This window comes from Kogia breviceps, chromosome 15, assembly GCF_026419965.1.
Source record: "Kogia breviceps isolate mKogBre1 chromosome 15, mKogBre1 haplotype 1, whole genome shotgun sequence".
In the NCBI taxonomy this organism is placed as follows: domain Eukaryota; kingdom Metazoa; phylum Chordata; class Mammalia; order Artiodactyla; family Physeteridae; genus Kogia; species Kogia breviceps.
Genome location: NC_081324.1, coordinates 68,860,541 through 68,887,202, shown reverse-complemented (window position 1 = coordinate 68,887,202; position 26,662 = coordinate 68,860,541). Strand labels below are relative to the sequence as shown.

At 38.3% G+C, this 26,662-nt stretch overlaps 1 protein-coding gene across 4 annotated transcripts in view; it reads right to left on the bottom strand.

Annotated features, from left to right (window-relative positions):
* The window catches only part of TTC28 (tetratricopeptide repeat domain 28), a 573,809-nt gene that overhangs the window by 159,386 nt on the left and 387,761 nt on the right, over nucleotides 1-26,662 (bottom strand). For all 4 annotated transcript variants that reach the window (XM_059040205.2, XM_059040206.2, XM_059040207.2 and 1 more), the window contains one exon: nucleotides 5,172-5,679. In XM_059040205.2, the coding sequence (XP_058896188.1) occupies nucleotides 5,172-5,679 (508 nt within the window). The remainder of the gene's footprint in view (nucleotides 1-5,171; nucleotides 5,680-26,662) is intronic.

Genomic DNA, 26,662 nt, shown 5'->3' with positions numbered 1-26,662 from the left:
TAAAATGTGACTAACAACTCAAAACAAAAGGCAATCAATGTACACCTCTATGACTATACTACAAACCACTGAATTACACACCTTAATTGTATAAATAGTATACTATGTGAATTATATCTCAATCAAGCTGTTAAAAAATAACAACAACATCAACAACAGGCAATCAATAGGGTCTAACTTGAGATGACCCACATGGAATTAGCAGACAACATTTTATAAGCTTTTGTAATAACTAGGGCCAGTTATTTGAAAGAAAATATACATGTAATGAATAAACACATAAATCTTATCAGGAAAACTGAAATGTTAATTAAGAGAACCAAATGGAAATTCTAGAGCTATCTAAATTTTAACATGCACCAATGCAGTAAAGAATTAACCTTGCCCAGAGAGGTCCAGCCTTTGCCCCTGGCTCTGGGAGATAATCTCGAAGCCCTTAGAATGCCCAGCCTAAGAGTCTTTGTTTACCTGAGGGTGTTGACCATGCCAGAGAGTCGATGCTAACAGTATGATTTACAGTGGGGGCTTTCAGCTCAACTTCCAGAGGGGCAGGAAACTAAGGTCACTCATGTAAGTGGTCAACCATATCTCCGTGACTAAGATCCAATAAAAACTTTGGAAAAGAAAGCTCAAGGGAGTCTCTGTGCATACTGTCACATATTGCTGCTTGGAAGAGTTAGCACCATCCATGACACAACTGGAAGCTTTCTGCTTACAATTCTCCTGAACTCTAACCCATGTTCCTCTTCCCTTGGCTGATATTAATCTGTATGCTTTCACTGTAATAAACCATAACCATAAGTACAACAATAACTTTCAGTGAATTCTGTGAGTCCTCCTAGTTACTGAACCTGAAGGTGACCCTTGCTTGCTGTTGATGTCAGAAGTGAGAGTAGTCTTGAGGAATCCCAAACTCTGCATCACCAGATAGGTTTAACAGAAGACTGGAGATGACAGAAGAGTTAGTGAACTTGAAGAAAGATTAACAGAAATTTTCAAATCTGAAGAATACAGAGAAAAAAAATTAAAAACATGAACAGAGCCTCAGCAATATATAGGACAAAATCAAAAGGCCCAAAGTAATGCAGAGACATTATAAACAGACGAGAGAGGGAGTGAACAAAAAGAAATATTTTAAAAATAATAGGTAAAAATTCCCTAAATTCAGGCAAAGATATATATGTGCTGATTCAAAAGCTCAAAGGACCATAGGAAGGAAAAAATACAAAGAAAGCCACGTTTAGGCATATCCTAAACTGCTGAAAACCAAATTTAGAAGAAATCTTGTGAACTGTCAAGAAAAAATTAGCATACACCATACAGATTATTAATTCCACTGACTTATCAGAAATAATGGGAGCTGAAAGACTACTTTAAGCCACTGAAAGATTAAAAAAAAAATCTACCAACTTAGAATTCTGTATCTAGCAAAAAATATCCTTTAAGAATGAGGTGAAATAAACACATTTTAAAGTAAACAAAATGAAGAGAATTCATCACTAGCAGACCTGCTTTACAAGAAATGCTACATGATGTTCTTTAGGCTGAAGGGAAATAATACCAGATGGAAACTCATATCTTCAAGAGTGAATGCAAGTACAAGAAATAAATAAGTGGATAAACAGAAAACATTATTTTTCCTCTTAATTATTTAAAATGATAATATAGGGCTTCCCTGGTGGCGCAGTGGTTGAGAGTCCGCCTGCCGATGCAGGGGACACAGGTTCGTGCCCCGGTCCGGGAAGATCCCACATGCCGCGGAGCGGCTGGGCCCGTGAGCCATGGCCGCTGAGCCTGCGCGTCCGGAGCCTGTGCTCCGCAACGGGAGAGGCCACAACGGTGAGAGGCCCGCGTACCGCAAAAAAAAAAAAAAAAAAAAAAAAGTAAAATGATAATATAAAATAGAACAACTAACATTGCACTGTGGAGTTTAAAAAGAATATAGGTGTAGTAATAAATGTGACAACTACAGCATAAAGTACAGGGAGTGGGGAGTAAGTGGACCTACAGGTCATAATGTACTTATATTTTACAGGAAGTGGTACAATGGTAGCTCAAAGTAAACCATGAAAAGTTAAGGATATATAATGCCATCCTCGGAGCAACCATTAAAAAATAATGCAAAGGTAGAGCTAAAAAGCAAACAGACAAGTTAAAATAAAATCTATATGATTAAATTAACCCATAGACAGCAGGAAAGGAAGAACAGAGAACAAAATATAAATGGGACAAGCAGAAAACCAACAGTAAAATAACAGACCTAAATCCAACAAAACCAATAATCATATTAACTGTTAAATGATGAAATTCTCTAATTAAAAGGCCATAATTGTGAAAATCAATAAAGAAGCAAGACCTAGCTAGATGTTATCTGCAGTTAACAAACTAAAGACACCGAGAAATAGAAAGTAAAGACAGAAAAAAAATGGAAAACACAAAAAGTAAGCATAAGAAGGTAGGAGTGGATATATTTGTATCAGATCAAGTAGTTCAAGAAAAAAAAGACATGACCAATGATAAAAAGGGACATTTCATAATGATAAAAGGGCCAATCTGTCAGAAAGACAAAAACGATCATAAATGAATATTTGCCCGAAGAGAAAGCTTCAAAGTACATGAAGCCATGTTTCAGAGTTAAATGGAAAAACAGACAAGTCCACACTAACGGTTGTAGATTTTAACAACTTCCTTCTTAGCAACTGACAAAACATATAGACAAAGAAATCAAAAAAGACAAAGATGATCTGAACAACATCATCAACTACCTAGACCTAAACAACATCTGTAGAGACACCTATTGCAATCCTACAAAGTATGTTCTCTGATTGCAATAGAAGTAAACTAGAATTTGATAACAATAAAGTTTCTAGGAAAATCCCAAATGTTTTAAATTAAACAGCACTTCTAAACAACATGGGGGTTAAAGGGAAATCACAAACAATTTTAGAAAATATTTTAAACCCAATGAAGGTAAAAACATAATACATCAAAAATTATTAGATGCAGCTAAAGCAGTGTTTAGAGGAAATTTTATATTTTTTAATGCTTGTATTAGAAATTTAAAAAGTCTAAAATCAATGACCTAAGTTTCAACCTTGAGAGGACCCAAAGAAAGCGGCAGGAAGAAAATGATAAAAATGAGACCCGAAAAATGAAATTAAAATATAGACAAGCAATAGAAAAAACTTAACAAAAGCAAAAGTTGGCTCTTTAAAAAGATCAAGAAAATTGATAAATCTCTAGCTAGAATGATCCAGAAAAGGGGGAGGGGGTTAGTACAGGTACAAAACACAAACTACCAATAACAGAAATGAAAGAGGACATAGCACTATATATCTTACAAGCATTAAAAGGAAAATAAGTAAGTATTATAAATAACTTTATGCCAATAAATTCAACAATTTAGATGAAAAGAATGAAGTCTTTGGAAAATAAATACAACTAATCAAAATGATAGATTTCTGACACAAAATGATAGAGAAAATATGAACTGTCCAATATGCACGGCCTTCTGCACTCCAGGTTTCAAGCCCTCCAACCTATCCTATGTGCCACTGCTTGACTTGTCTTCCTTAAATATCCAGTCAATGTTCTCACTTCTACATTTCAAAACCTTCAGGAGTTCCTGTTCACTAACAATTCCTTGCCTAGTTTTCATAATAATCTTCTACCATCCTCTAGCACATTCCTGAAGGCTAATCATGCCACTATCCCTCAGATATGCCAACCTATTGCATCAAATTCGTCTTTCACATACCCCTTGCCATCAATGCCATCCCATTTCTGACCAAATCTCAGCTATTCTTCAAGGTCCACCTGGGCATCATCTTCTCCAAGAAGCTTTCCAGACTATTCCCAGCCCTCAGGGCCTCCCTTCTGAGAATTTCATGGCAACACAACATCATTAACACTGTTGTCCTATGTATTAATCTTATTTTCCCAACTAAATTATAAACTCTTTGAGGGCAAGGATTTTTTTTTTCAAACTTCTCTATCACGTAAGGCAATTATTCCAGGATTCAGCACATAGTAATGATTCCATAAATACTTGAAATCTGTTGAATGAATATATCATACCAAGAACTTATTTCCATGGTTTTTATCAGGCTCTCTAGATTCTCATTCTGATCTCAATACCATCTTCAGCATCATCTCCAGGGACGTGCCAGACTTTTTCTAACAACCATATTCACGAAACATATGGTTACAATAAGCGGAGGTAGAGGGGAGGGAGAAGTAGTGCTAAAATTATATAAAGAGAAATAGGGTATTGTAGGTCACGAAAGAAAAGGGGACTGACTTTTACAGTGCATTGCCACTAATATCCACTAAGCATACACTAATACGAATAAGGTCACCGTCTCCTTGTCCTCTCCCCACCCTGAGTCCCTGTGGACATAACAAACCATGGGCTCCAGGCACAAGGATGAGTTCCGCTTATACTTCTGAATACATCTGTTCCTTTCATTCATTATGTACCAACATCTGTTTGGGTACCAAGAAGAGATAACAATATCTTCTAAAAAGTAGCCAGTTACTAATACTTATTGCCTCTTACCATTCCATATAAATTCCCCCAAATCTATAAATATCTTAACTGTAACCAAGTACTATCAAAACAGAGACTGCAAATCTATCCTATTTAAATTTTTCAAAAAATAATTTTACATTTTTTTGAAAAATTTAAATAACATCACTTGTGAATACACATACATTGAGGGGAAAAAATACATTTCCTTTGGGGTTAAAGTCACCAAGTAAAGAACTCCCTCTAAACAAAAATCCTCTCAGATTCCCTTCCATTGATGACTTCCTAGCAAGCTTCCCTTTCATTTAAACCAAACATAGCTTTGCCTCTTCATTTCATCCCCCTTCTCTCTCATTAGATAAATCTGTTGCTCTTCTCTCTAGACAGATTAAAAGGTTGGGGTGTTTTGTTTTTCCAGTATTTCAGAGTTCTAATCCTCAGAGCACTGTGATGACAGAAAAGATCCTGTGATCTAGAGCAGGCAGGCTCCAAGGAAATATATCTGAAGGAAATATAAAACACACACAATGAGGAGATTCTTTTGAATATAAACACACAGGTTCCTGTAAAAGATAGTGGGTTACTCGAGCTATTTCCAGCCCTTGGCCCTGACCCTGGGTCCCACAAGCAATCCTGTCCTTACCCAGATTGGAGGACGCTCGCCCCTCTGCAGCCCGGTCCTTGAGATCCTCAGCGATGCCCAGCTGCTGCTCATGGTACTGTTTAGCCCTCTCCAAATCCTGCATGCACCTGGCAGCATGGCCCAGGCCGGCATAGGCCCGCATCTCAATGGCCTTCTCCACCAACTCCTGAGCCAGCTCCAGCACGTAGTTGTGGTAAGACATGGCCTTGTCAAAGTTCCTCCTGTAGTGGTAGGCACTGCCCAGATTGCTGTAGGCGCGGGCCTCTTCTCGCTTGTTGCCCAGGTCCTTGGCTATCTTCAGATGCTGCTCATGGCACTGCACAGCATTCTCAAAATCACCCATGGCAATATACACAGCTCCCATGTTGCCGAGCTCCCGGGCTTCAGAAAGCTCATCTTTGGATTGCTTGGCGAGGAGGACACACTGCTTGTGACTGGCCAGTGCATTGGGGTAGTCTCCAATGGCTGTGTACACGTGGCCTAGACTGCTCAGGGCTGATGAAGCTGCCTAGAGAGAAAGGATAAGGCAGAGAAAAGAAAGCACATCAGACAAGGGCTTTGGTTTGTTTCAGCAGATAAAATGTTAGAGAGTTTCCCATAACTGTCCAATCCTATTTCTAATGGTGTTTCTATCCGTGGTCCGCAGACCTATGCAGAACTGAAAAAAGAGCACATCCAAACAGCAAGCTCCTAATAAAAGACAATGGCAATTTAATCAGTAACATTCAATACCGAATCCCATAGAAACAGGTTGTGTGCCATATAACCTTCATCTTAGTTTAAGGACTTGACATTTCTAATATTGTGATATTATATCTCTGTTAATAGCTACTAACCTCTGCAGCATAAGAAAATGTTCAAGAAAATCAAAATTAATTATTACATGTAATATAGCATAGGAAATTGATAGGAGAAATCCATGCTAGGCTCTTTGCACCCTTGGCATTTCTCAATTCTTGTCTTCTCCCAAAGCAAATGGATACATTAATGGCAAGGGAGATCTTTAGATTGATGATTGATAATTTTGTGACCCAGGACCCACTGGAGGGTCCTGTTCTCTTATCTTTGTTACCTCAATGTGACTTCATCAGTGCTGGTTACTGTGGAGGGCTTAGATTAGATGAGCCCCAGAGGAAAATAACAGGGGAGTTACAACTACATCTCTGAATGGGGTAGTCCCCACGGGGCCTCACCACCCCTTTTTAGGCTCACATTGCTCTTCAAGCTTTGCTTTTCTTGCCTAGAGACTCTCTCTTCTGACCCCAGCCTCTGTGCAGAAAGATGCTATCTTCCTAGTCCCCTCACACTGCTTGCCACTCAAGTAGTTCTTGTCTAAAGAAAAGAACATGAGCCCTTTTTGTCTTAAAGGTTTTAATGAAAATGACTCCATATTGGCATAGTGAACCAAAGGGAAACAAAAATAACACAGGAGATGTTACACGGGTTCTAGAATCTTACCAAGCGCATAGTCTTAGATTCTCGTCTTTAGTTTCTAACTCCTTTGCAGAGACATAAAAGAGAAGTTACACCGAGCTCTCCCGCACTTCTTTTCATTCAACAGCTTGCCTATCCTTCCCTTCCTTCACACCGTGCCTACAGCTAGAGCCACATAGCCCTTTTCTTCATGATGCTCCCTCTTCGTACCATGAATATGTGATCCTGGCAGAACAAAGGGTAAACTCTGTCACAAGTAGGCAAGTGATCTTCACCAGGGCCTCCAGGCTAGAGAATAACAATGAGGGAAGGCCGTACCACCTGGAGTAAGGGTATTTCTTTATCAGATGTGTTCTATGTGCACTTCAGAACACTTTTATTAATATTTCATAGTTGTGAGTGATTTGCTACCCTATTTCTTTGCCCACAAAATAGCACTGACCACCTTTACAATGCTTGCAAACTGTGTATCTGCAAAAGGTTCCATATAAGTTGCTTTTAAGTTGCATATAAGTTTTTAAGTTGCTTTGTATCATGCTTTTATCATTTCACAGATGTTCCAACAAAAAGCTTGAGGAAAATAGAGAGGAAATAAACACTTAGAAATGTACTTTTGGGGTGTTTTTTTTTTTTTTTTTTCCCTGAGTGGTGGAGAGCAGAAACAATTCCATGAAAATCACAATCCTGTAGCAATGTGATTCTGGCAGACACAGCAATGATGTCACCCAAGAGCATGCCACTTGGACGTGTACTGGCCTCGGGTTCCTACTTCGGGAACCTCTTCAGGATCAGAGGTTAAGACTTCTTGTTGGCACAGTGCACATAGGCCTTTCTACTACTCACAACTCCCCTCCCCACACCCGACAATCTCCTTTCCTCCTTTGCTGCAGGACGGGGCACTCAGTCTCTTTCCTTTCCTTCTGTAATTGGCCCTCCCCTCCTTACTCTCTGAGGTCCTTCTGTGCCCAAGCCAGGCTAGAGAGCAGGACACAGTCCACAAACCCTCCCACCTGCAAATCTTTGTTGCCCTCAAAGTAGAACACATGGCTCTTTCACTACGGAGCTAGTGTGACTTAGAATCAGACACCCTTGGTTCAAAACTGCACTGCTGTTTACTAGCCCTGGGACCTTCAGAAACTTAACTTCTCTGAGCCTTGGTTTTCCAGACAGACATTTCTAGGTCCCAGGAACTGAGTGTTTTCAAACTTAGCCATGAGCCTCTGTCAAATGTGTAAACCATAAATAATTCACTAGATAATTCCAAATAGTAGATCTGGTTGGCGGCAATGAGCCCTTGAACACTGCAGGGAATAGATTAATAAGGCCTGGGGCAGGAACAGCACCCCAGGCATTACTGTTCTTAGAAACGTGTGGTATGTGGCAACTCTAAACTTCAGCCCAGGGATCTTCTGCTTCTGGTTCTTCATTTCTGTAAATGCCAGGGAGACATAGGAGCTCATTTGCTGAAGCTCTCCCAAACACAAGGAAAGGGAGTACTGGGGCATTTCCCCTCTAGGGCTGTGAGGAAAGAGGGAAGGACTACTGCATGAGCTCTTCCCTGGCACCTTCCAGTTACAGGCAGCGCTATCAGGCTGGGACTCTTCACGCAGGTGTCCTGGAAACCAGCAACTCTAGAAAGGTCAATATAGTTTATGAAGCACACATCATAGCCTCTGAAATTAGAAAGGCAGCTTGATGTAGTATAAGAATGGAATAGAATTTAGAGTCAAAGGTCCTGGCTGTGTAACCCTGATAAGTCATTTCACTTCTTCACCTGTATTTTCTTTATATGTAAACCGTTCTGATAATGACAGCGTATGTACTTTCCAAGGTTAGGATGGGATCATATGAAGCAGTGCAGGTGAATGTCCTGAGTAAACTGTAAAGTTCTCTGTAAATGCATCACTAAGGTGTGGATGGATGTTTTATGACTTCAGGTGGGCTGGGCTGAGCTCTGTTACCAAGCAGAAGCTAGTAACAGCATCAAAAACATCAGTCATTACAACCAAACATCTATATTCCTATCAGTTACCACAGGAAATGAAGTCCAGTGTTTTACAGCTGCTGGGCAAATAACATGTGATGATATTTATCAGCTAAGTGAATTACAAATTAATCACTTGTCTTTGTTCCTGTTCCTGTGGAATAAGCTTAGATCTGAAACATTGTTTCAGGCTGTTAAGGAGAATCTGAAGACCCACTATCTACAGGGAAACACAGGCCCCACCTCAAGCAGATGCTGCACTTGCCACTAAGGTTCACACTGCCTTTGTATATTAATCTCTTTGAGATTTTTGTGCTAGAATAGCAGCAGCTGCTTCCCACAGTGGAAACATTCTGGAACATCTGTATTTGAATACCAAAATGCACACAAACAGTTATGCTAACAAACTCTCTGGTTGGAATAAGACAATACTTTTCTCTTTTTACAAGATATAAATTACTCATGTTCTTGCCAAAGCATGATTTCCAGCTGCAGACTTAGCACACAGGAGTCATTAACCCTTGCTCTGTGACCCAAATATTTGCAGAAGAACTGCACCTGATGAGTCAGTTTCGTGGGACATGGAGCTAGAGAAGGAAATTTGCTTATATTTTTTCAAACCACCTTTAAGGACTTTCAGTTTGAGACATGAAATAGAGAAAGTTTAAACTACCCAAAAAACCACATTGATGATACTACCATTAAACATTATTTTGCAGAATTAAACGTGTTCCTCACAACTAGCATGTTTTCCCTTTATTTTATGTATTTTATAAGGGTTATATTTTGTGGGATGATTAAATGCACATAAAGAGAATATCTGATATAACTGCAGATTGACTAATGGCATGTAGTTTTAAGAAAAGGGGAAATGCACCCACAGCTAGTACCAGAAATACAGTTTTTCATCTTCACTGTCCAAATCCACATGCACTCTGTATTCCTTGCCAATTCAGTGCCCACGAACCCAAGGTACTGGGTTAACCACCTGCAACCCAAGAGACAGAGGGATGTAGAAGAATAGGGGCAGACTCTGGAATCAGGCATGCATGGGTTCAAAGGACAAACTGTGTGATACTACACAAGTTATGCAACATCTCTGAGCCTCAGTTTCCTCATCTGTAAATGGGAATATTAATATCTCACAGTGCTCTGGAGTACTAAATAAGATAGAACTTGTAAAGAGCCCATTTCAAGGCTCACAGAAGACGCTCAAAAATTTTAGATTTTCATTTCCCTTCCTACCCTAACTTAGCGTTATTCATTTCAAAGATGTGGTAGAAGATGACCAGAAAATAGAACATGATGTTATATGTCACCACAACTAAAAAAACAACACAAGAAGCGTGCCCCACTGATGGCAGGAAGGGTTATTATTTTCATACGCTAAAGCATATTACTCATATTACTCTTCTGCAAGTGTAGACATAAGAAAATTCACCCTTTACTCCGGGGCATTTTGGAATCATTGGTATATCCAACACATAATGTTGGTAAAAACACTTTAAGTGGTCAAAGCTTACACGGATATTAGAGTGTTTTAAGGTCTGTTGGTTGGTTCATTTGTTCATTCATTCATGTACTCAAGAAAATTCTCTAGACAGAAACAGAGTCAACTAATTTTTGACAAAGGAACAAAGGTAGTTCCACAGAGAAAGGACAGCCTTTTCAAAAAATGGTGCTGGAACAACTGGACATCCACATGCAAAGAAAGTGAATCTAGACACAGACTTTACACTTTTCATACAAATTGACTCAAAATGGATCATAGACCTAAATGTAAAATGCAAAACTATAAAACTCCTAGAAGATAAGAGAAATTCCATGGGACCTAGGGTTTGGAAATGAATTTTTAGATAAAACACCAAAGGCATGACCCATGAAAGAAAAAATTGCTAAGTTGGACTTCATTAAAATTAAAAACTGTGCCCTGGAAGAGATACCATGAAGAGAATGAAAAGACAAGCTACAGACTGGGAGAAGATATTTGCAAAATACCTATCTGACAAAGGGCTTGTATCTAAAATATACAAAAACAAAAAACTTAAAACTCAACAAGGAAACAACCCAACTTTAAAATGGACAAAAGACCTGAACAGATACCTCACCAAAGAAGATACAGTTTTCCCTCAGTATCTGCGAGGGATTGGTTCCAGGAACCCCCATGGATACCAAAATCTGCGAATGCTCAAGTCCCTTATGTAAAATGGCATGGTATTTGCATATAACCTATGCACATCATCCCATATTCTTTAAATCATCTCTACATGACTTATAATGCCTAATACAATGTAAATACAATGTAAATAGTTGCTGGTACATTGCAAATTCGAATTTTGCTTTTTGGAACTTTCTGGAATTTTTTCAAATATTTTTGATATGTGGTTTGTTGAATCTTTGGATGCAGAACCCATAAATATGGAGGGCCGACTGTATATAGGTGGCAAAGAAGCATATGAAAAGATGCTCCACATCATATGTCATCAGGGAACTGCAAGTTAAAACAACGAGATACCACTACACATCTATCAGAATGGTGAAAATCCAAGACAACTGACAATATCAAATCCTGGTGAAGATGTGGAGCAACAGGAACTCTCATTCATTGCTAATGGGAATGCAAAATGGGACAGCCACTTTGGAAGATGGATGGGTAGTTTCCTACAAACATACTCATAGCATATGATCCAGCAATCATGCTCCTGCGTATTTACCTTAATGAAATGAACACTTACATCCACACAAAAACCTGCAAGTGAATGTTTGTAACACCTTTATTCATAATTGTTAAAAACTGGAAGCAACCAAGATGTCTTTCAATAGGTGAATGGATAAATAAAATTTGATACATCCTTACAATAGAATATTATTCAGCACTAAAAGGAAATGATCTACCACGGCACAAAGAGATATGAAGGAAACCTTAAATGTATATTCTTTAATGAAAGAATCCAGTCTTAAAAGACTACACACTGTATGATCTCAACTACATGACACTCTGGAAAAGGCAAAACTATAGAGAACGCAAAAAGATCAGTGGTTTCAGCAGGAGAAAAGGATGGATCACAGGGGATTTTTAGGGCAGTGAAACTATTCTGCATGACACATAATCATGGATACAGGGCATCATACATTTGTCAAAACCCATAGGCTGTACAACACGAACAGTGAACCGTAGTGTAAACTATGAACTTTAGTTAACAATATTATATCAATAGTGGTTTGTCAATTGTAACAAATGTACCACACTGATACAAGATGTTACAAAGAGGGGAAACTGAATGGGGAAGAGAAAGGGAATGTGGGAACTCTCTGTACTAGCTGCTCAATTTTCTGTAAATCTAAAACTGCCTAAACATGAAGTCTATTAGTTAAAAATTAATAAATAAATTGGAGTTTTCCTCGTTGGGGGAGTGGGTAATTCTAGGAAATGGAAACAGCACAAGCAAAGGCATGAAGTATGACAGAGTATGTAATGATTAGAGACCAAAAAGCTGGTTAGACCTGGGAGTGGGGATAATGGCTGGAGGGGAGTCTGGAAAGGCAGGTTTGGATGAATTCTGTCTGTCCATCAATTTGTAAAATCTAACGCATTTTCCAGGTATGTTGTTTCATTTAATCGTTAAATAACAATCCTTTTAATTGTGTGTTATTATTAAATCCATTTGTGAGATAACGCTAGACTCAAAGGGATAAAATGACACGCCTAAGAATACACAGTTGATAGCACTGATGGCAAAGCCAGGGTTCAGGTCCACAGACATCAGACTCTAGCTCTTGTGCTCATTTAACTACATACAGTTTATCCTCTATTGAAGAATTTACAATCCACCCAGGGAGCAATAAGAGCCACAGGTTTAAGCAGGGGGCTGACAAGATCAGATTTATACTTTCATGTATTTCCATGAAGTAGCTGAAAAGGAGGGAGATTGGTAGTAACGACAACAACAAAATGCTTAACTAAAATAACAAGCAATTAGAATACAGTAAGATCAATGTTAAGCACTAATGATATTAGGGTAGGCTTTAGGGATATTCACAAATATGCTGGCATCTCTGTTTCGAAGCAGGTAAGACTGCATATCACTGACTGCATGAAGTCAGGTGTGAGTGGCGACGTGACCTTCTTTGGCCAATAAATGTGATCACATCCACGTAAAGCTTTAAGAACCAGTGCGTACTTCACCACATTTTCTCTTCTCTTTGCTACACAATGCTCCATCAAAACTGAAATTTAAGTGACAATCATAGCAATGTGGGCCCTGGCTGACCTGTAATGAATACACAGCGGGCACAAGAAATAAGCCACTAAGATTTGGGAATTTACTATTATTGCAGCATAACCTGGCCTAGCCTGACCAGTACAATACTGAGCATAAATTAATAATTTTCATGCTCCAGTCACTATAGTTATAGTTAACACTATCTAGTGGTTCAATTATTTGAATTACCATAGGTTTCCGGGTGATGAAATTTTAGTCATTTTTATAGAAAAACTAAATTTGAGGAGAATTAGGTACTAAAAACAGAAACTTAGCTAATCTTTAAAAATCTGTATTAACCCAGATACAAGGGTCTACCTGGTAGTAATTTACCCGCATTGCAGATCTATTTAGTGGGAATCAATAGCCACCCAAATACAAACCTGTAGAAACAGAAGACTGAATCATGTCTGTGAGGTCTATACACTTCCTACAGTCTTAAATAACATTCATTCCCTATTTAATGAGTGTACTATAGCCTGAAAAGTCTAACCTTAGTCAGCAGCTGAGTTGATAAAGTAATTCTGTATAAAAAGTTAAATGATAGTCATGAATGTCTACAGTTGCTTACTCAATAGCCACACAAAAACCACTGTACAAAAATAATCCAAAAAATGTATAATCTATATTGTTGAGGATGTTGTCCGTGATACCACCTGATGTCATCTTTATAAGGACCAGTGGAAAAATTTCTTTCAGATTTCAATGCAGCTGCTATGGTTTTATCTTAAGAAAAATGTGAATCATATAAGCGGTCATGTTTACCTTCTTGTTTGAGTCACCAGGAAGCTTATGATTTAATACAGAGCCTCCTTTTAACAGCCAGATAGAATCCCAAAATATGTACAAATTCTACCCTGGCTTCAGCATATGATATGATCCTAATCCTCTCATTACTCTGATTTCTTCCCTTTTATGTTTTGTTTCCTGCTCCCACAAATCCTTCTTGGATTACAATAGAGAAAAAACAAATCAGCAAAACAAAAACAAAAAACAGTTAAATGTTAAGGCTCTTGGTAGGGAGAAAGCTCCTGAAATGGGATCTCTAAGAATTGTGAACTCAAAGCCACAGCCTGAAGAAGAGATTTAAATACCACATAAACAGGGAAATTTTTAATTACGTGGTCTTTAGTAGTCTTCAATCATTTCATGCTGTGCATGCTCAATAACTGGTGTTGGGTTTATGATAATCAGTCTAACCAGTTTGTCCCAATTCCTAAACTTAGCGTTGGAGGAATATTCTGCAGTTGTTACTAAAAAGTAAGATAGTGATTTGTGTACATCTGAATTCTTTCTGCCATATCACTATACTATAGTTGGAATAGTTGGTTTGAATCTATTACTATGAGCTTAGAGAGCAGTTAGTGACAGCTATAGGTTCTCCATAGGTAACCTGTCAGCTTTTCCTAATACTGTGGGGCCAGAGAAGCTTTCACAATAATTATTTTTATCAAAACTATATTAGGGTTGGAAGAATAATACAATGTCAGAAAGATCTATTACCTAGACCCAAGAGTTGCTATCACAGGTGATAAATTACTTATAATGCCCAGCATTAATACAGCAATGTTTTCAAACCAAGTATTTGTAAATGTCCTTTGCAGATGCAAATTAACAGATTAATAAGGAAACAAGCTTTCTTGTTTGAGAAGCTGGGATGACAGATTAGCTATTAAGAGCAATTTATAGGTCATAAGATATGAAAGTTGGCAAGAAACACTACCTCTGCTGGCTCTATAAACAGTAAAACTGCATTTAGTTTCCCAAAGGTATCCTGTTAGACATTTTAATTATACCATAAAAACTGCCAGAATTTATAATGAATTCATTTTTTTTTAAACTTGATGCTCCATGTAAACTTGATTCAATACAACAGGCATCTGTGCTATGTGCTGTAACTGCCAAGTTGCAGCCAATGCAAGAGTGTGTGCTACTTCCTCATGAAGGACTGCAAATGATGAGGTTGATGCTGAATGACAGAGGAAAGAAATGTTCCTCCCTAACATCTCTTCCAGGTTACTTAGGGATTCTCCTCCTTCCTTTACATCTTAACACCTTCCACTGCAGCCATATGCTATCCCTCTAGAGAGATTTTTATAAAGAATTCCATTCTACATAGCTCTTTGGCCACAAGATGATGACCAAGTAATAATCTTAGAGTCTTGGTAGTCCTATTAGGGAGTTGAGTTTGATTGGGGATAAATTCTCTCACTCACTTGAAATAATCAATTAAGATGATTTTTGGAAAGTTATTTCCCACTCTCAGTTTCACCTACATCTTCAGTTTTATTTGGGGGAGTGATAGGCAGATAACTTGGTTTCAAATTAGTTTTTTACAACATAACTCACTCAAGTTTCTTATGCAATAATTTGACCTGGGTTAAGAGACATTCTACCATAGCGCTGTTTTAGTCCAGTCAAAACTATTCCATTCCACACTTGCCAGCCAACCTGAATTTTAGTAGACTATAAAACATTGTTTTGTAGGGAGTTGGAATGTAGTCAATCACCCTTTGAAGACCGAATCATAAAATCTGGCTTTGACTGAGCAGGATATAATGGAGAAATGTGGAGAGAAAGAAAGATGGAAAACACATATGTGTTCAAGTGCAAATACAAGAGGCAGAAGAGACATTTCTTGGAAGGAAGAAAACCCAAGAAAAGGACAGCTTATTTGCTAGGATAAGCAGATAACAATTTAAACAAGAAACCTTTTAACTGGGTGGAAAGGAGTCCTCAAGGATCCTGGAAAGATGTTAGGAAATTAAGAAACAACTGAGAACTTCTGCTACCATCCATGAAGGAATATCATTATGGACCTCCCACTTTAAAGAACAGGCCCTAATGCAGGCTGAGGGCTTCTGAAATTCATGGCTTCCTTCTAACTGTTCAGGAATAAATGGTCCACAATCTCAGCTCTCTGTACTTTCGCTCAGCCTGGCAAGATTCAACTTCTATCCCTGTTGGATGATTCCAAACTCAGATTTCAGAATAAGAGACAGAGGATTTTAGAGCTGGAAGAGGCCTTATAGATCACCTAATTTCATTGGTTTTCAAACTTTGTTTAAATCAAATTAAAAATACAGGGCTTCCCTGGTGGCGCAGTGGTTAAGAATCCTCCTGCCAATGCAGGGGACACGGGTTCGAGCCCTGGTCCAGGAAGATCCCACATGCCGAGGAGCAACTAAGCCCGTGCGTCACAACTACTGAAGCCCGTGCGCCTAGAGCCCGTGCTCTGCAACAAGAGAAGCCACCCAATGAGAAGCCCGCGCACCACAAAGAAGAGTAGCCTCCGCTCACGGCAACTAGAGAAAAGCCCGCGGGCAGCAACAAAGACCCAACACAGCCAAAAATTAAAAATATAAATTTATTTTTTAAAATATATTTAAAATACATGTGATTTACGTGATTAAAAGTGTTGTTGTTTAGGTTACTTAGATTAGGATGCACTTTTCTCCCCAGCACCCTTGGGAGAATCTATGGCACCCTGCAGGTTTGAAAACCACTTACCAATGTTACTTCTCAATGTCTTTAGATCTAGAAACTAAGACCAAGAGATGTCAAGTACCTTGACAGCAGGTCAACCTTCTAATGACCAGCAAAGGCAGGACTAGAGCCCAAATCTTCAGGCCCCCAGCTGGTACCCTCCTCACTGCGCTTTGCTCACATTCCATCACACCATCTCATAGTCACCTCAAACTCAAGCCCTCACTGCCTTTCCTAAGTCTGTCTTGTGATTTCCATGATTAATGAAAGAAGTGAACGTTGTCACTATTTCTTCCAACAACTAGTTAAAAGCTCAGTGTTAGCATTGACTTTTTCCTTTCTTTTGGCCCTCATATTCAGCAGCCACCCAAGACCAGCTTTATTAGACTTGTGAAATTATAATCATACTAGTTTTTATTTAATAATCTTCACTTTAATGCCAATTATTTATATAAGAGAACCACTTAGAATTAATTTCTGACAGTGTTATTTTAAATAATAAATATTATCTTTAAAGTTATGTGACGATGTTAACAGATGAGGTTTGTAATATATTTTAAATACATACTGCTCTTCCCTCTAAAATCCAAGCCAGCTATTTAGTGACAAATTCAGTGGCAAACTTTAATAACTTTAGTAAGTTACTTTAGTAACTTTTCTAACAGTGACTGATTCTGTCTCCTGAATAATAATGAACTTAGTAATTCCAGGGTACTACAGCGACTAGAACTGTCTAGGTTTAAATTCTGTCTCTGCTGGCCATCTTCCTGACTCTTTGTCCTTGTTTCCTTATCTATAAAGTGGAGGTAATGATATCTATCTCTTGGGATTGTGTTAAGCATAAACTTATAGAACTTAGAATTGTGCCTGGCACATTACAAGTATTCAATTACTGCTAGCTGTTATTATAGATGCTAAATACCAATAAAATTGAGTAAATTAAGTAATTTTAAAGTCATATATTTACATTCATTTAACCTGTTTTGCACATTTATTTAAAATTTAAATGTACTAAATTAGTGCCTGCCTTCCTCTCTCTCATTATATTAATTTAAAAACCTGAAAATGTCATTTCCCTTGTGTGACATTTGTCACTGTTCCTTTGGCAAAGAAATTACTTGGGCATGCAAGCACATAAACATTCCTTTTTGGGAATCCCCAAAGAAAGAAGACAGCATACCAAGATCTAAAAAAGGAACACAATAAGTTCACTGAAGAAAAACTAAAATTTTAATTAAGATCCTAAATTACATTTTAAAATATTAGCTTATTATAAAAATATCCAAATGATAGGTTTGGATTAAATACAGGTTACACTGATAGATAAAATTTTTAATTACTGTGACCAAATTCTTCATCCTATTAGTTATTAAATTTGTTTTTCAGTGGTATGCTTGTTTGGATAAAAGTGAATATCAGAAAATGTACGAAAGCATTAAAGGAACTATGTTCTAAAGCAAAAAGACATGATTCATACATTTTCTATTTAAAGCAATAAGAAAAGATACAGGATATGGGTGAAGGGAAGAGGAACACAGCATGCGATAGGTCAGACTGGGCCTTCTTGAAGCCAGGAGTTGTCTTATTCATCTCTGAAACTTAAGAGTCTATCATAATGCCTGGCACATAGCAGACACTCAGCAAACACTTGAAGAACAAACCAAACTGCCAGTCATGGGACTTTCAGTCTGCACAAGGATATAAAAGAAGAAAACTCCATCCTCCAAGCTAAGAATGCCAGAATGAATGTGTGGTACCAATACCTCAACCTCTAGTTCTACTTAAGCAAAATTCTGAGGCACTAAAACTTTCCTACAGCTCTAAGAATAGGAGGTCCATAGACACAGGTGTTTCTCAGCTGCCACTTTGGTGTCTGTATACCCAGAACTCACGGTCCTTCATCTCTGTCCTTGTTCTTCTACCTGCTGCTGCTCATCTAATCAGTCACATTCATGCTAAGTCTTATGAAATCTTCTCCCTTTTACCTTTAAATTGTTCACATGAGACATGAAATGATTAAACAGGAGCAACTATTATTCTTATTATAATACTGTTTTTCCTAAGAATGATTATAATGGTAGCCCCCAATTGGAGTCTAAGGAATTTAATCTGGGAGCCATTGAAATATTTCTTAGAAAAAATATATCATAATAATAAGTATGATTATTATTCATTGAGAGCCAGGCATCCCACATTTCATCAAATCAAAGTTGCCATCAATTTAAGAAGCACTTTACAATATGTACCACAAATAAAGGGACCAAAATGTTACAATTAAACAATGAGAGCACGCTTTCTTATTGATTGTAAAATCATCCTAGAGATTATCATACTAAGCGAAGTAAGTCAGAAAGAGAAAGACAAATACCACATGATATCACTTATATGTGGAATCTAAAATACAACACAAATGAACATATCTACAGAACAGAAACAGACACAGATACAGAGAACAGACTTGTGGTTGCCAAGAAGAGTGGGGAAGGGAAGGATTGGGAGTTTGGGATTAGCAGATGCAAACTATTATATATAGGATGAATAAACAACAAGGTCCTACTGTATAGCACAGGGAACTATATTCAATATCCTATGATAAACCATAATGGAAAAGAATATGAAAAAGAATATATATACATATAACTGAGTCACTTTGCTATACAGCAGAAATTAACGTAAATCAACCATACCACAATGAAATTTAAAAAAAAATTTTTTTAATCATCCTGATTTCAGAGACACTAAAACACGAAAATATGTGTATTTCAGAGTCAATAAATTATGATATATCAGGTGCCTTATTTACATCATCCCAAATCCCCACCAGACCTCTCAGAGGTAGGAATCTTTACCTTTATTTTTCAGATGAGGAAACAGACCACATTAAGCAATTGCTCCAAAGTCAAGGTAACTAATAAAATGACAAGGTTGGGGTTTAAACGTAGGCCTACCTGACTGCAAATCTGAATATTTCCATCATACAGCACTTCCTCCTCCAGAAATCTCAGACAAAAAATGAGGAAAACAGTAACAGCACTTGTTCTGAAAGGGACTAGTTATTATTGTTGTTCACAATTAGGTGCTTAGAACAGCTTAACAGGCAGATGTTTCTAATTTGCAATATTTAATTAAAATGGCTATTGTCAAATTCTATCACAAACTGGATACAGACTCAGAATTTTTCCAGAACCAAAGGAAAAAATAACCTGTAACAATTAGTCTACATTGTTGTTTTCTGAGTAAAATAATGTTTTACTCTCTACCTCCTAGATACAAAAACTACCTTTGGATGGCTTCAAGTTTGCCAACCAACCTTTGAGTCTCAAGAGATATTTTATTTGATTAATATCATCCTCAGGATTATATATAAATGCTGAGATACGAAATGAAAAGTTTAGGAATGTGCCAAGTCTAGGACTGGTTAATGTGTCTGGCATGCCTGAAAAATCCCAGAAAGCTGCTCCCAAATGTCTGCAATTACAGACATTCGAAAGATGTGTTATGATTCAGGTTTAAGTTTATTCCGTTTAGGGACAGAGATGGTTTTCAACAGTGGTATTGGGCTACCAGTTCAGGCAGGACCATTTAAATGTGCCTTCGTAATAATGTATGTGTGCTGGGAGAGAGAAAGAAGAGGAAGAAAGAATTAGCCCAACTTTTCAAATGGCAGGGTCTATTTCCAGAAGGATCCATTCAAAGTATTATGGTATTAAATAGAAACTGCTGTAAGTTGTATAGTTTTATGGAAACCTCAGAAGCCTCTTTCTGAAAAAATCTGGGATTAGAATGGATTGGTTTACCTTGCTCATAGTAAATGGTGAAAGGGGAGGTGATGATTCGGTCACCGTTAAAGAGAAAAAGCAGTGGGAAGGAGAAGATGAAGTGGTGAGTGATGACACTTCTGTCGATGCCCCCTTCCAGATGGGGGTGGAATACAGCCTCTTCCTGCTCTGGCTTCTGCCCAAGAAAGTAGCAGCACATTTTCCCCAAAATAAAGCACATGTTGTATCATATTTTATTACACCTAAAGCTTATTTTACCTAGTTTTTATAGTTCAGAAGAAGAGGAAATGAAGGAGAAAACAGGAGGATAAATAAAGTTTTGCTTTCCAGGTTCTAAGGTTACTCTACTGGTAGTCACTTCATTCTGTGCTTACTTATGTGCCTGGAATCTAAGAAAACTAGATAGAAATGTGGAATAGAGGGAGTCGTTAAGTGAGAGTAAGAGTTAAGATTAACCTCTTGTGTATAGAAGGGATGCAAAATAAAGAATGGAGAGAAGTAGAAAAATGTCAGTACTAAAACATTAATCTACCAGAAATAGTTTTTCATAAATGTGAAAGTGCGACAACTTGAATTTAATTTAAAAGAAACACAAAGCCTTGATTTGCATTCAGTGAGTTGTCAAAAAGACGGAACTTGGATTTTTTTAACCTGCTTTTTAGTGTAACAAAATTGAACTTGCTGAACCGGTGATAAAAGGCAAAGACCACTATCCACAACCACTCTAGGCTCCAGTCAGGGATTTACCCATCTTTTACAGCAGCATCCAGATGTGCCCAAGTGAGTTACATTTCCCCCTGGGATGCTTCCTCTAACATCTTCTCTCTAACAAGATAAATAGTGGTCTTCACACTTCTCATGGGTGCCATCAGAGGCAAAAAACAGAATAGTGCTTTAAACATGTGTTGGGTACTTGAGAGCAATGTGGTGATTAAGTCAGCTGGGGGCATCAAGGATGTGCTTCAGGGGGTTGGTAATAAGAGTCTGGGAGACATATTCATCATTGGATACTTAATAAAATCCTCCATATAACAATGCCTGCTAGGAATTCTAAGTAACTTGAGCATACTGTGAATACCAGCTGCATTCAAAGGAGACTGGCCTCATCCAATGGCAGAATCTAGAATGGCATTGTAGGCACCTTGCTTCCAGACACATCAAGAAAATGAATGCTTTGCAAAATTAACAAAGAAGAGTTAAAATTTATTTATTCACTCATTCATTCAACAAACATTTGAGAGCCTACTATGTCCTAGGCCCTGCGAAGATAAAGACAAATGAGACAAGGCATCTGCTGCAAAGTCACTCCCGGTCTGGGAGACAGACTGGGAAAAGTAGATGCAATAGACCTCTGGGTGACTAGGACACATAGAAATCCCCAAGTTTCTCAGCTTCTGTCAGAAATCTCAGTAAAACAACAGCGAAAGTATAAAAAACACCTTCAAACCCATAAAAACAAAAAGATTGAGAAAGATGCCAGCAGAAGACAGATATCCACCAAATTCTGGAGGGTGGAAAGCAGATGGATGAGTGGTAACTGATTTAGTAGGACAGGGAAAAGCGGAAACGAACCTGCCTGCAAGGAGGAGCGCCAAGTCCAGCTGCAGAAGGCTGGAAAGAAGCAGGAGTTGCGCACGGAGGCTTCTGAAGTTCAGGGGAAGGGATGCAGGGTTGAAACTGAGGATGGGATATAAATTTATATAAGAAACAATGAGAGCCTAGATTTGCTCCCCCAATCTGGCAAAAGATGGAAGCCTACTTTCTGCAGATGTTTAGAGATGAAGATAGAAGTGAAACGCTATACTAAAAACCGGGGAGATCAGTAAAAATCTGCATTCTGAATGGAGAGATTCTCCTCACCCGGCACCCCTCTCCACATTACAAGTCCCTTTGCTCTGCTCAGTTTCTGCTAAGCTGGCAGCTACATGCATATCTTCTGGCAGTGGACTGGAAGTTTCTGGGGAAATTGGTCCAAAGAAAAGATGTACACATACTAACACGAGGGGATTCCCCAAATTAAAAAAAAAAAAAAATTCTCTGTCTTTTCAACTTGCATTGAAGCATACAGAGGCTCATCAGTTCTTAGTGCCTCACTCCTAATGTGTGCAGCTGGCCAAAGATTACCAGACACTTGAGGAAATCTCTGACATGAAAGACAACAACCAAAACAAACAAACAAACAAATTAAGAGGGAAGAGATACAATTAGAGGATGAAAAAAAAAAAACCTTTCAAAATAATATCTTCAGGGACATAAAATAACATACTGCAGCCCTGAACACAAAGTACCACACAGAGGAACATTCAGAGAGAAGGCTTCAAAATTTTAAATGACAGAAGAAAATAAGTGTATGAAGTAGAACAAATTGAAGAAGAATATTACATCACAGGAAGTAGGATTTGAAACAATAACAAAGAAACAGAAAAGAGGGAGAAGGAGAGATAATCCAATTAGAGGATCAACCCAAGAAGCCTAACATCTGACTAACAAAGCTCTAGCCATGGAGAACAAAGAGAAAGGACAGGAATAAACAGTCAAAAAAAATTTTTTTAAAGAAAATTTCCCAGGGGACTTCCCTGGTGGTGCAGTGGATAAGAACTAGACCCCACATGCATGCTGTAGCTAAGAGTTCACATGCTGCAACTAAGGAGCCCATGAGCTGCAACTAAGACCCAGTGAAACCAAATAAATAAATATTAAAAAAGAAAGAAAATTTCCCAGAAATTTTACACATGAGACCTAGACAATGAAAAGGAAAGAAAAAAGCCCACTATGAACAGGAAATATTCCAGAGAAAAAAATCTGCTAATAAACAAATAATTAGGAGTCAGAGTAGCACTGGGCTTCTCAACAGCAATTAAAAGCTAAAAGACAATGGATCAAATACTGTCAATATTCTGGGAGAATATCATTCTAATCTAGAATTCTATTCCTAGCCAAACTATCAGTCAAGGTTGAGAGCAGAATTAAAGAATTTTCAGACATTTAAAGTCTCAAAAACTTTACCTATCATGCATCTTTTCTCAGGGAACTAATGAGGGTGTGCTCCAGTAACATATGGGTATAAACCAAAAAAGAAGATGCATGCAATCTAGAAAACAAAGGCTATAAGACAGGAAAGAGGCAAAGGGAATTCTCAGAATCACAGGGGAGGGCAGCTGTGCAGGGGCCTACAGAACAACTGGTTAAGTTTGGAGCAGTACAGAAAGGCCTGCAAGAAGGATTTCGCCAGAAAAAAATAAAAGATTTAGATTATCTGATATGTTTGGCACTCTAGAAAGGAGTTTTCTAGCTTAGCTGGGAAGTCTTATGTTAGTGACTGGCACACAGAAAAGCAAGCAAAACCATAGCAACAACAAAAACTAAAGTAGTAATTAATTCTGATTTTGCAATAGGGAAAGATCACTGGGCAGTGTGAAGAATGGACGGTGGCAGGGGTAGGACTGGAGGCAGGGGAGATAGGTTAGGAGTTGACTGACAAAGCGTGGAAGAAGTTACAGGGCTTGAACCAGAGCAACAGTAGTAGGGATAAAGGTGAGGGCAATTTAAGGGAATGGAGAGCTAGGAGGGTAACTTCTGATGCAAATTCAATCTGTAACTTTAACCATACAGTCTTGCTGATGAACAGCTAAGGCAAAAAGAGAATTTTAAAAGGGGAAAAAAAAAAAAGGGAGCATCATCATAATCAGTAATTAACTGCATGGAATACTAAGCATTGCTTTTCTCATTAAGATGCCTAAGTAGTTTCAAGAGGACTCAACAAATCTAGCTACTACTAGACCATTGTGCTGGCCCTTCATAAGTAACAGGATTAGGAAGGTATTGTTATTCCCCATTTTACTAAGGAGGCCTGGAGAGGTTAAGTAATGCACCCATGGTCACCCAGCTGAAAAGTGTCAAACCCAAGCCAGCTGTCCCCACAACCTAGTCTCTTAACTGCAGGGTTCATTCTAATAACTACTTAACATAATAATTATCACCTCCTGAGTACTCTGTGTCAGGCACTGGGCTAAATATTTTACATGTGTTAACACATTTAATCTTCAGAACAATCTCATGAGATAGATACTAGTATCATCCCCATTTCACAGGTGAGAAAGTGATCTGCCGAAGGCCATCTAATTAGTAAGTGCTAGGATTCAAACCCAGTCACTCCAGCTTATTAAAAATGAGCTGCGCTATAGGGTGCTGCCTCCTGTACCACTGGACCATATCACCTTCTCTGAAGTTACCTTGATTCCTCTAAATCTCCTTCTTTCCCTAAATCCAGTAATGGGCAATGATGGGCAAATTTTACTTAGGTATGTATGTCTAATGTAGCACATGGTGGCCTGGTGGCCAGCAAATATGCTTTATTTGGTTCACGCAGTGTTTTTTTGTTTCTCTTTTAATTAGGAAATCTCATACAAAAATCCAGGTTTTCAACTTCCCTAGGGAAAAAACAAACAAACAAACCCAGTTCTGACAACATCAACTCATATTCTCTCTCACACAGGAAAAACAACCTAACTGAATAATGGCTGTCCCTGTCAGATACTGCATGTACGCGTTTTCAAGTTCTCCATAGATTCCACCACTCCCCACATCAAACACACTGCATTCATTTGCAGTACTGCCTGGCTCCCTTGGGCATCTGCCTTTTGAGACCCCTGTTCTTACTTCAGACCTTTCGCACCCTGGGCCTCTTTATCTCTCACCTGTATTGCTTTAACAGTCTCTTAACAGGTCATCCAGCCTCCACCCCCTCCATCTACTACTCCGTTAATTTCCCTAAAGTGTAGATCTGATTATGCCATCCTTTGCTTAAAAACCTTTGATGACTTCCCAATGCCTATTAATCCAACCCCTAGGGTTGGCAAGTAATGATTTTCACAATTGTGATGCCAACCTTCTTTTTTACTATTATCTCCCTCCTAACAACCCAGACCTCCTGGCATATTTGTTGCTCTCTAAACATCCAGCTAATTTCCTGCTTCTAGGCCATGGTCCATATTTATGTTAAATTTTTAATGATAAGAAATATTTAAATGCAAGTTTAGTTTTTCAAATTATGCTAGAGGCTTCTTTAAAACTCCTGGTTTATAAGATCAATGGAGAAATAAAGGATTATCAAGTAAATGAAGATGGAACAATTGGTTAAAAATATACAATTTTTAAAAATTAGATAGATTAAAAAAGGTTAAACATAAAAAATAAAACACAAATAACTAGAAGATATAGGAGATTACTTAATCTCTGAATGGGAAGGGCTTTCTAAGCCCAGAAACAATAGAAATCCCAAAGAATAAAATAAAAAGATATGACTGAATAAAAAATTTAAATTTATTTATGTCACAAACATCATAAAGGAAATTAAGTGGCAAAAATATGCTGAAAAAAATATCTGTCACAAATAAGGGATGAAAGAACATATAATTTATCAAAAGAATGTGAAAAAAAATCAAACATGAAAAATTCATCTTCGTTAGTAATTAAGGGAACACAAAAGAAAAGATTCAACTTCAACTTTCAAAAAGCAAAGAGTGGGGCTTCCCTAGTGGCGCAGTGGTTGAGAGTCTGCCTGCCGATGCAGGGGACACGGGTTCGTGCCCCAGTCTGGGAAGATCCCACATGCCGGAGAGCACCTAGGCCCGTGAGCCGTGGCCACTGAGCCTGCGCGTCCGGAGCCTGTGCTCCGCAATGGGAGAGGAAGAAAGAATTGCAAGGCTAGGAAGATAGCTCCTCTAAGAGCTTAAGAACCATGGGAAGGCAGTTAGGGCCCTGAATGGGGAACAAACAAACGGGTGTGATGCAGTCTCGAACATGCCATCTCCAACTAGCAACTAAGGAGCAATATAAACAGAGAGACTAGTTAGAAGGCTGGAAATGGCCTGGTAGGAAAAAGACTGCAAACTCTGCTGAGATAAGCAACTGATAATAGGTTCTGAGAGACTTGTTCTGCTTGATTTACAAGTATTAAGTCATATTGTGTGTTACTGTGCAAATAATTTTTGGTTGTTTTTATTTTTAAAAAGCACAATTATATTTCTTGGAAAATCTCTATCTTCTGGCTTATCTATTTATGAAGAAAAAATGGTACTCACTCAGCATCCACTATGTGCCAGGCAGCTGACACATGTTGGCTTACTTGAAACTCAGAACACACTAGGGTTGGATGGTGTTATCTCACTTCAAAGGTTGGAAAATTAAGGATCAGTCAGGTCATTTAACCAAGAGCACACAGTGAGTAAAGTATAGGAGCAGCACTTGATCAATCTCAAAATTCATTCATTCAAACAACCAAAGCAATATTTTTGAGCACCTATTACCTGCTAGCTAGGCCGGGGATACAACAATGACTGTGATAAACTCTGCTTTCATGAAAAGTGCGAGGCTAGTGTACAGCACAGACTTCACACAAGAAATTACAACACAGTGTTTGATGAAGACTGGGGAAGTGTAGGAGATGAGGTGAAACAGCAGAACTCAACCTCGGGCAGTGATCAACGGAGACCTCCCAGAGAAGCAGATTTAAAATGAAGCCTGGGCCAACAGGTATATGAAAAA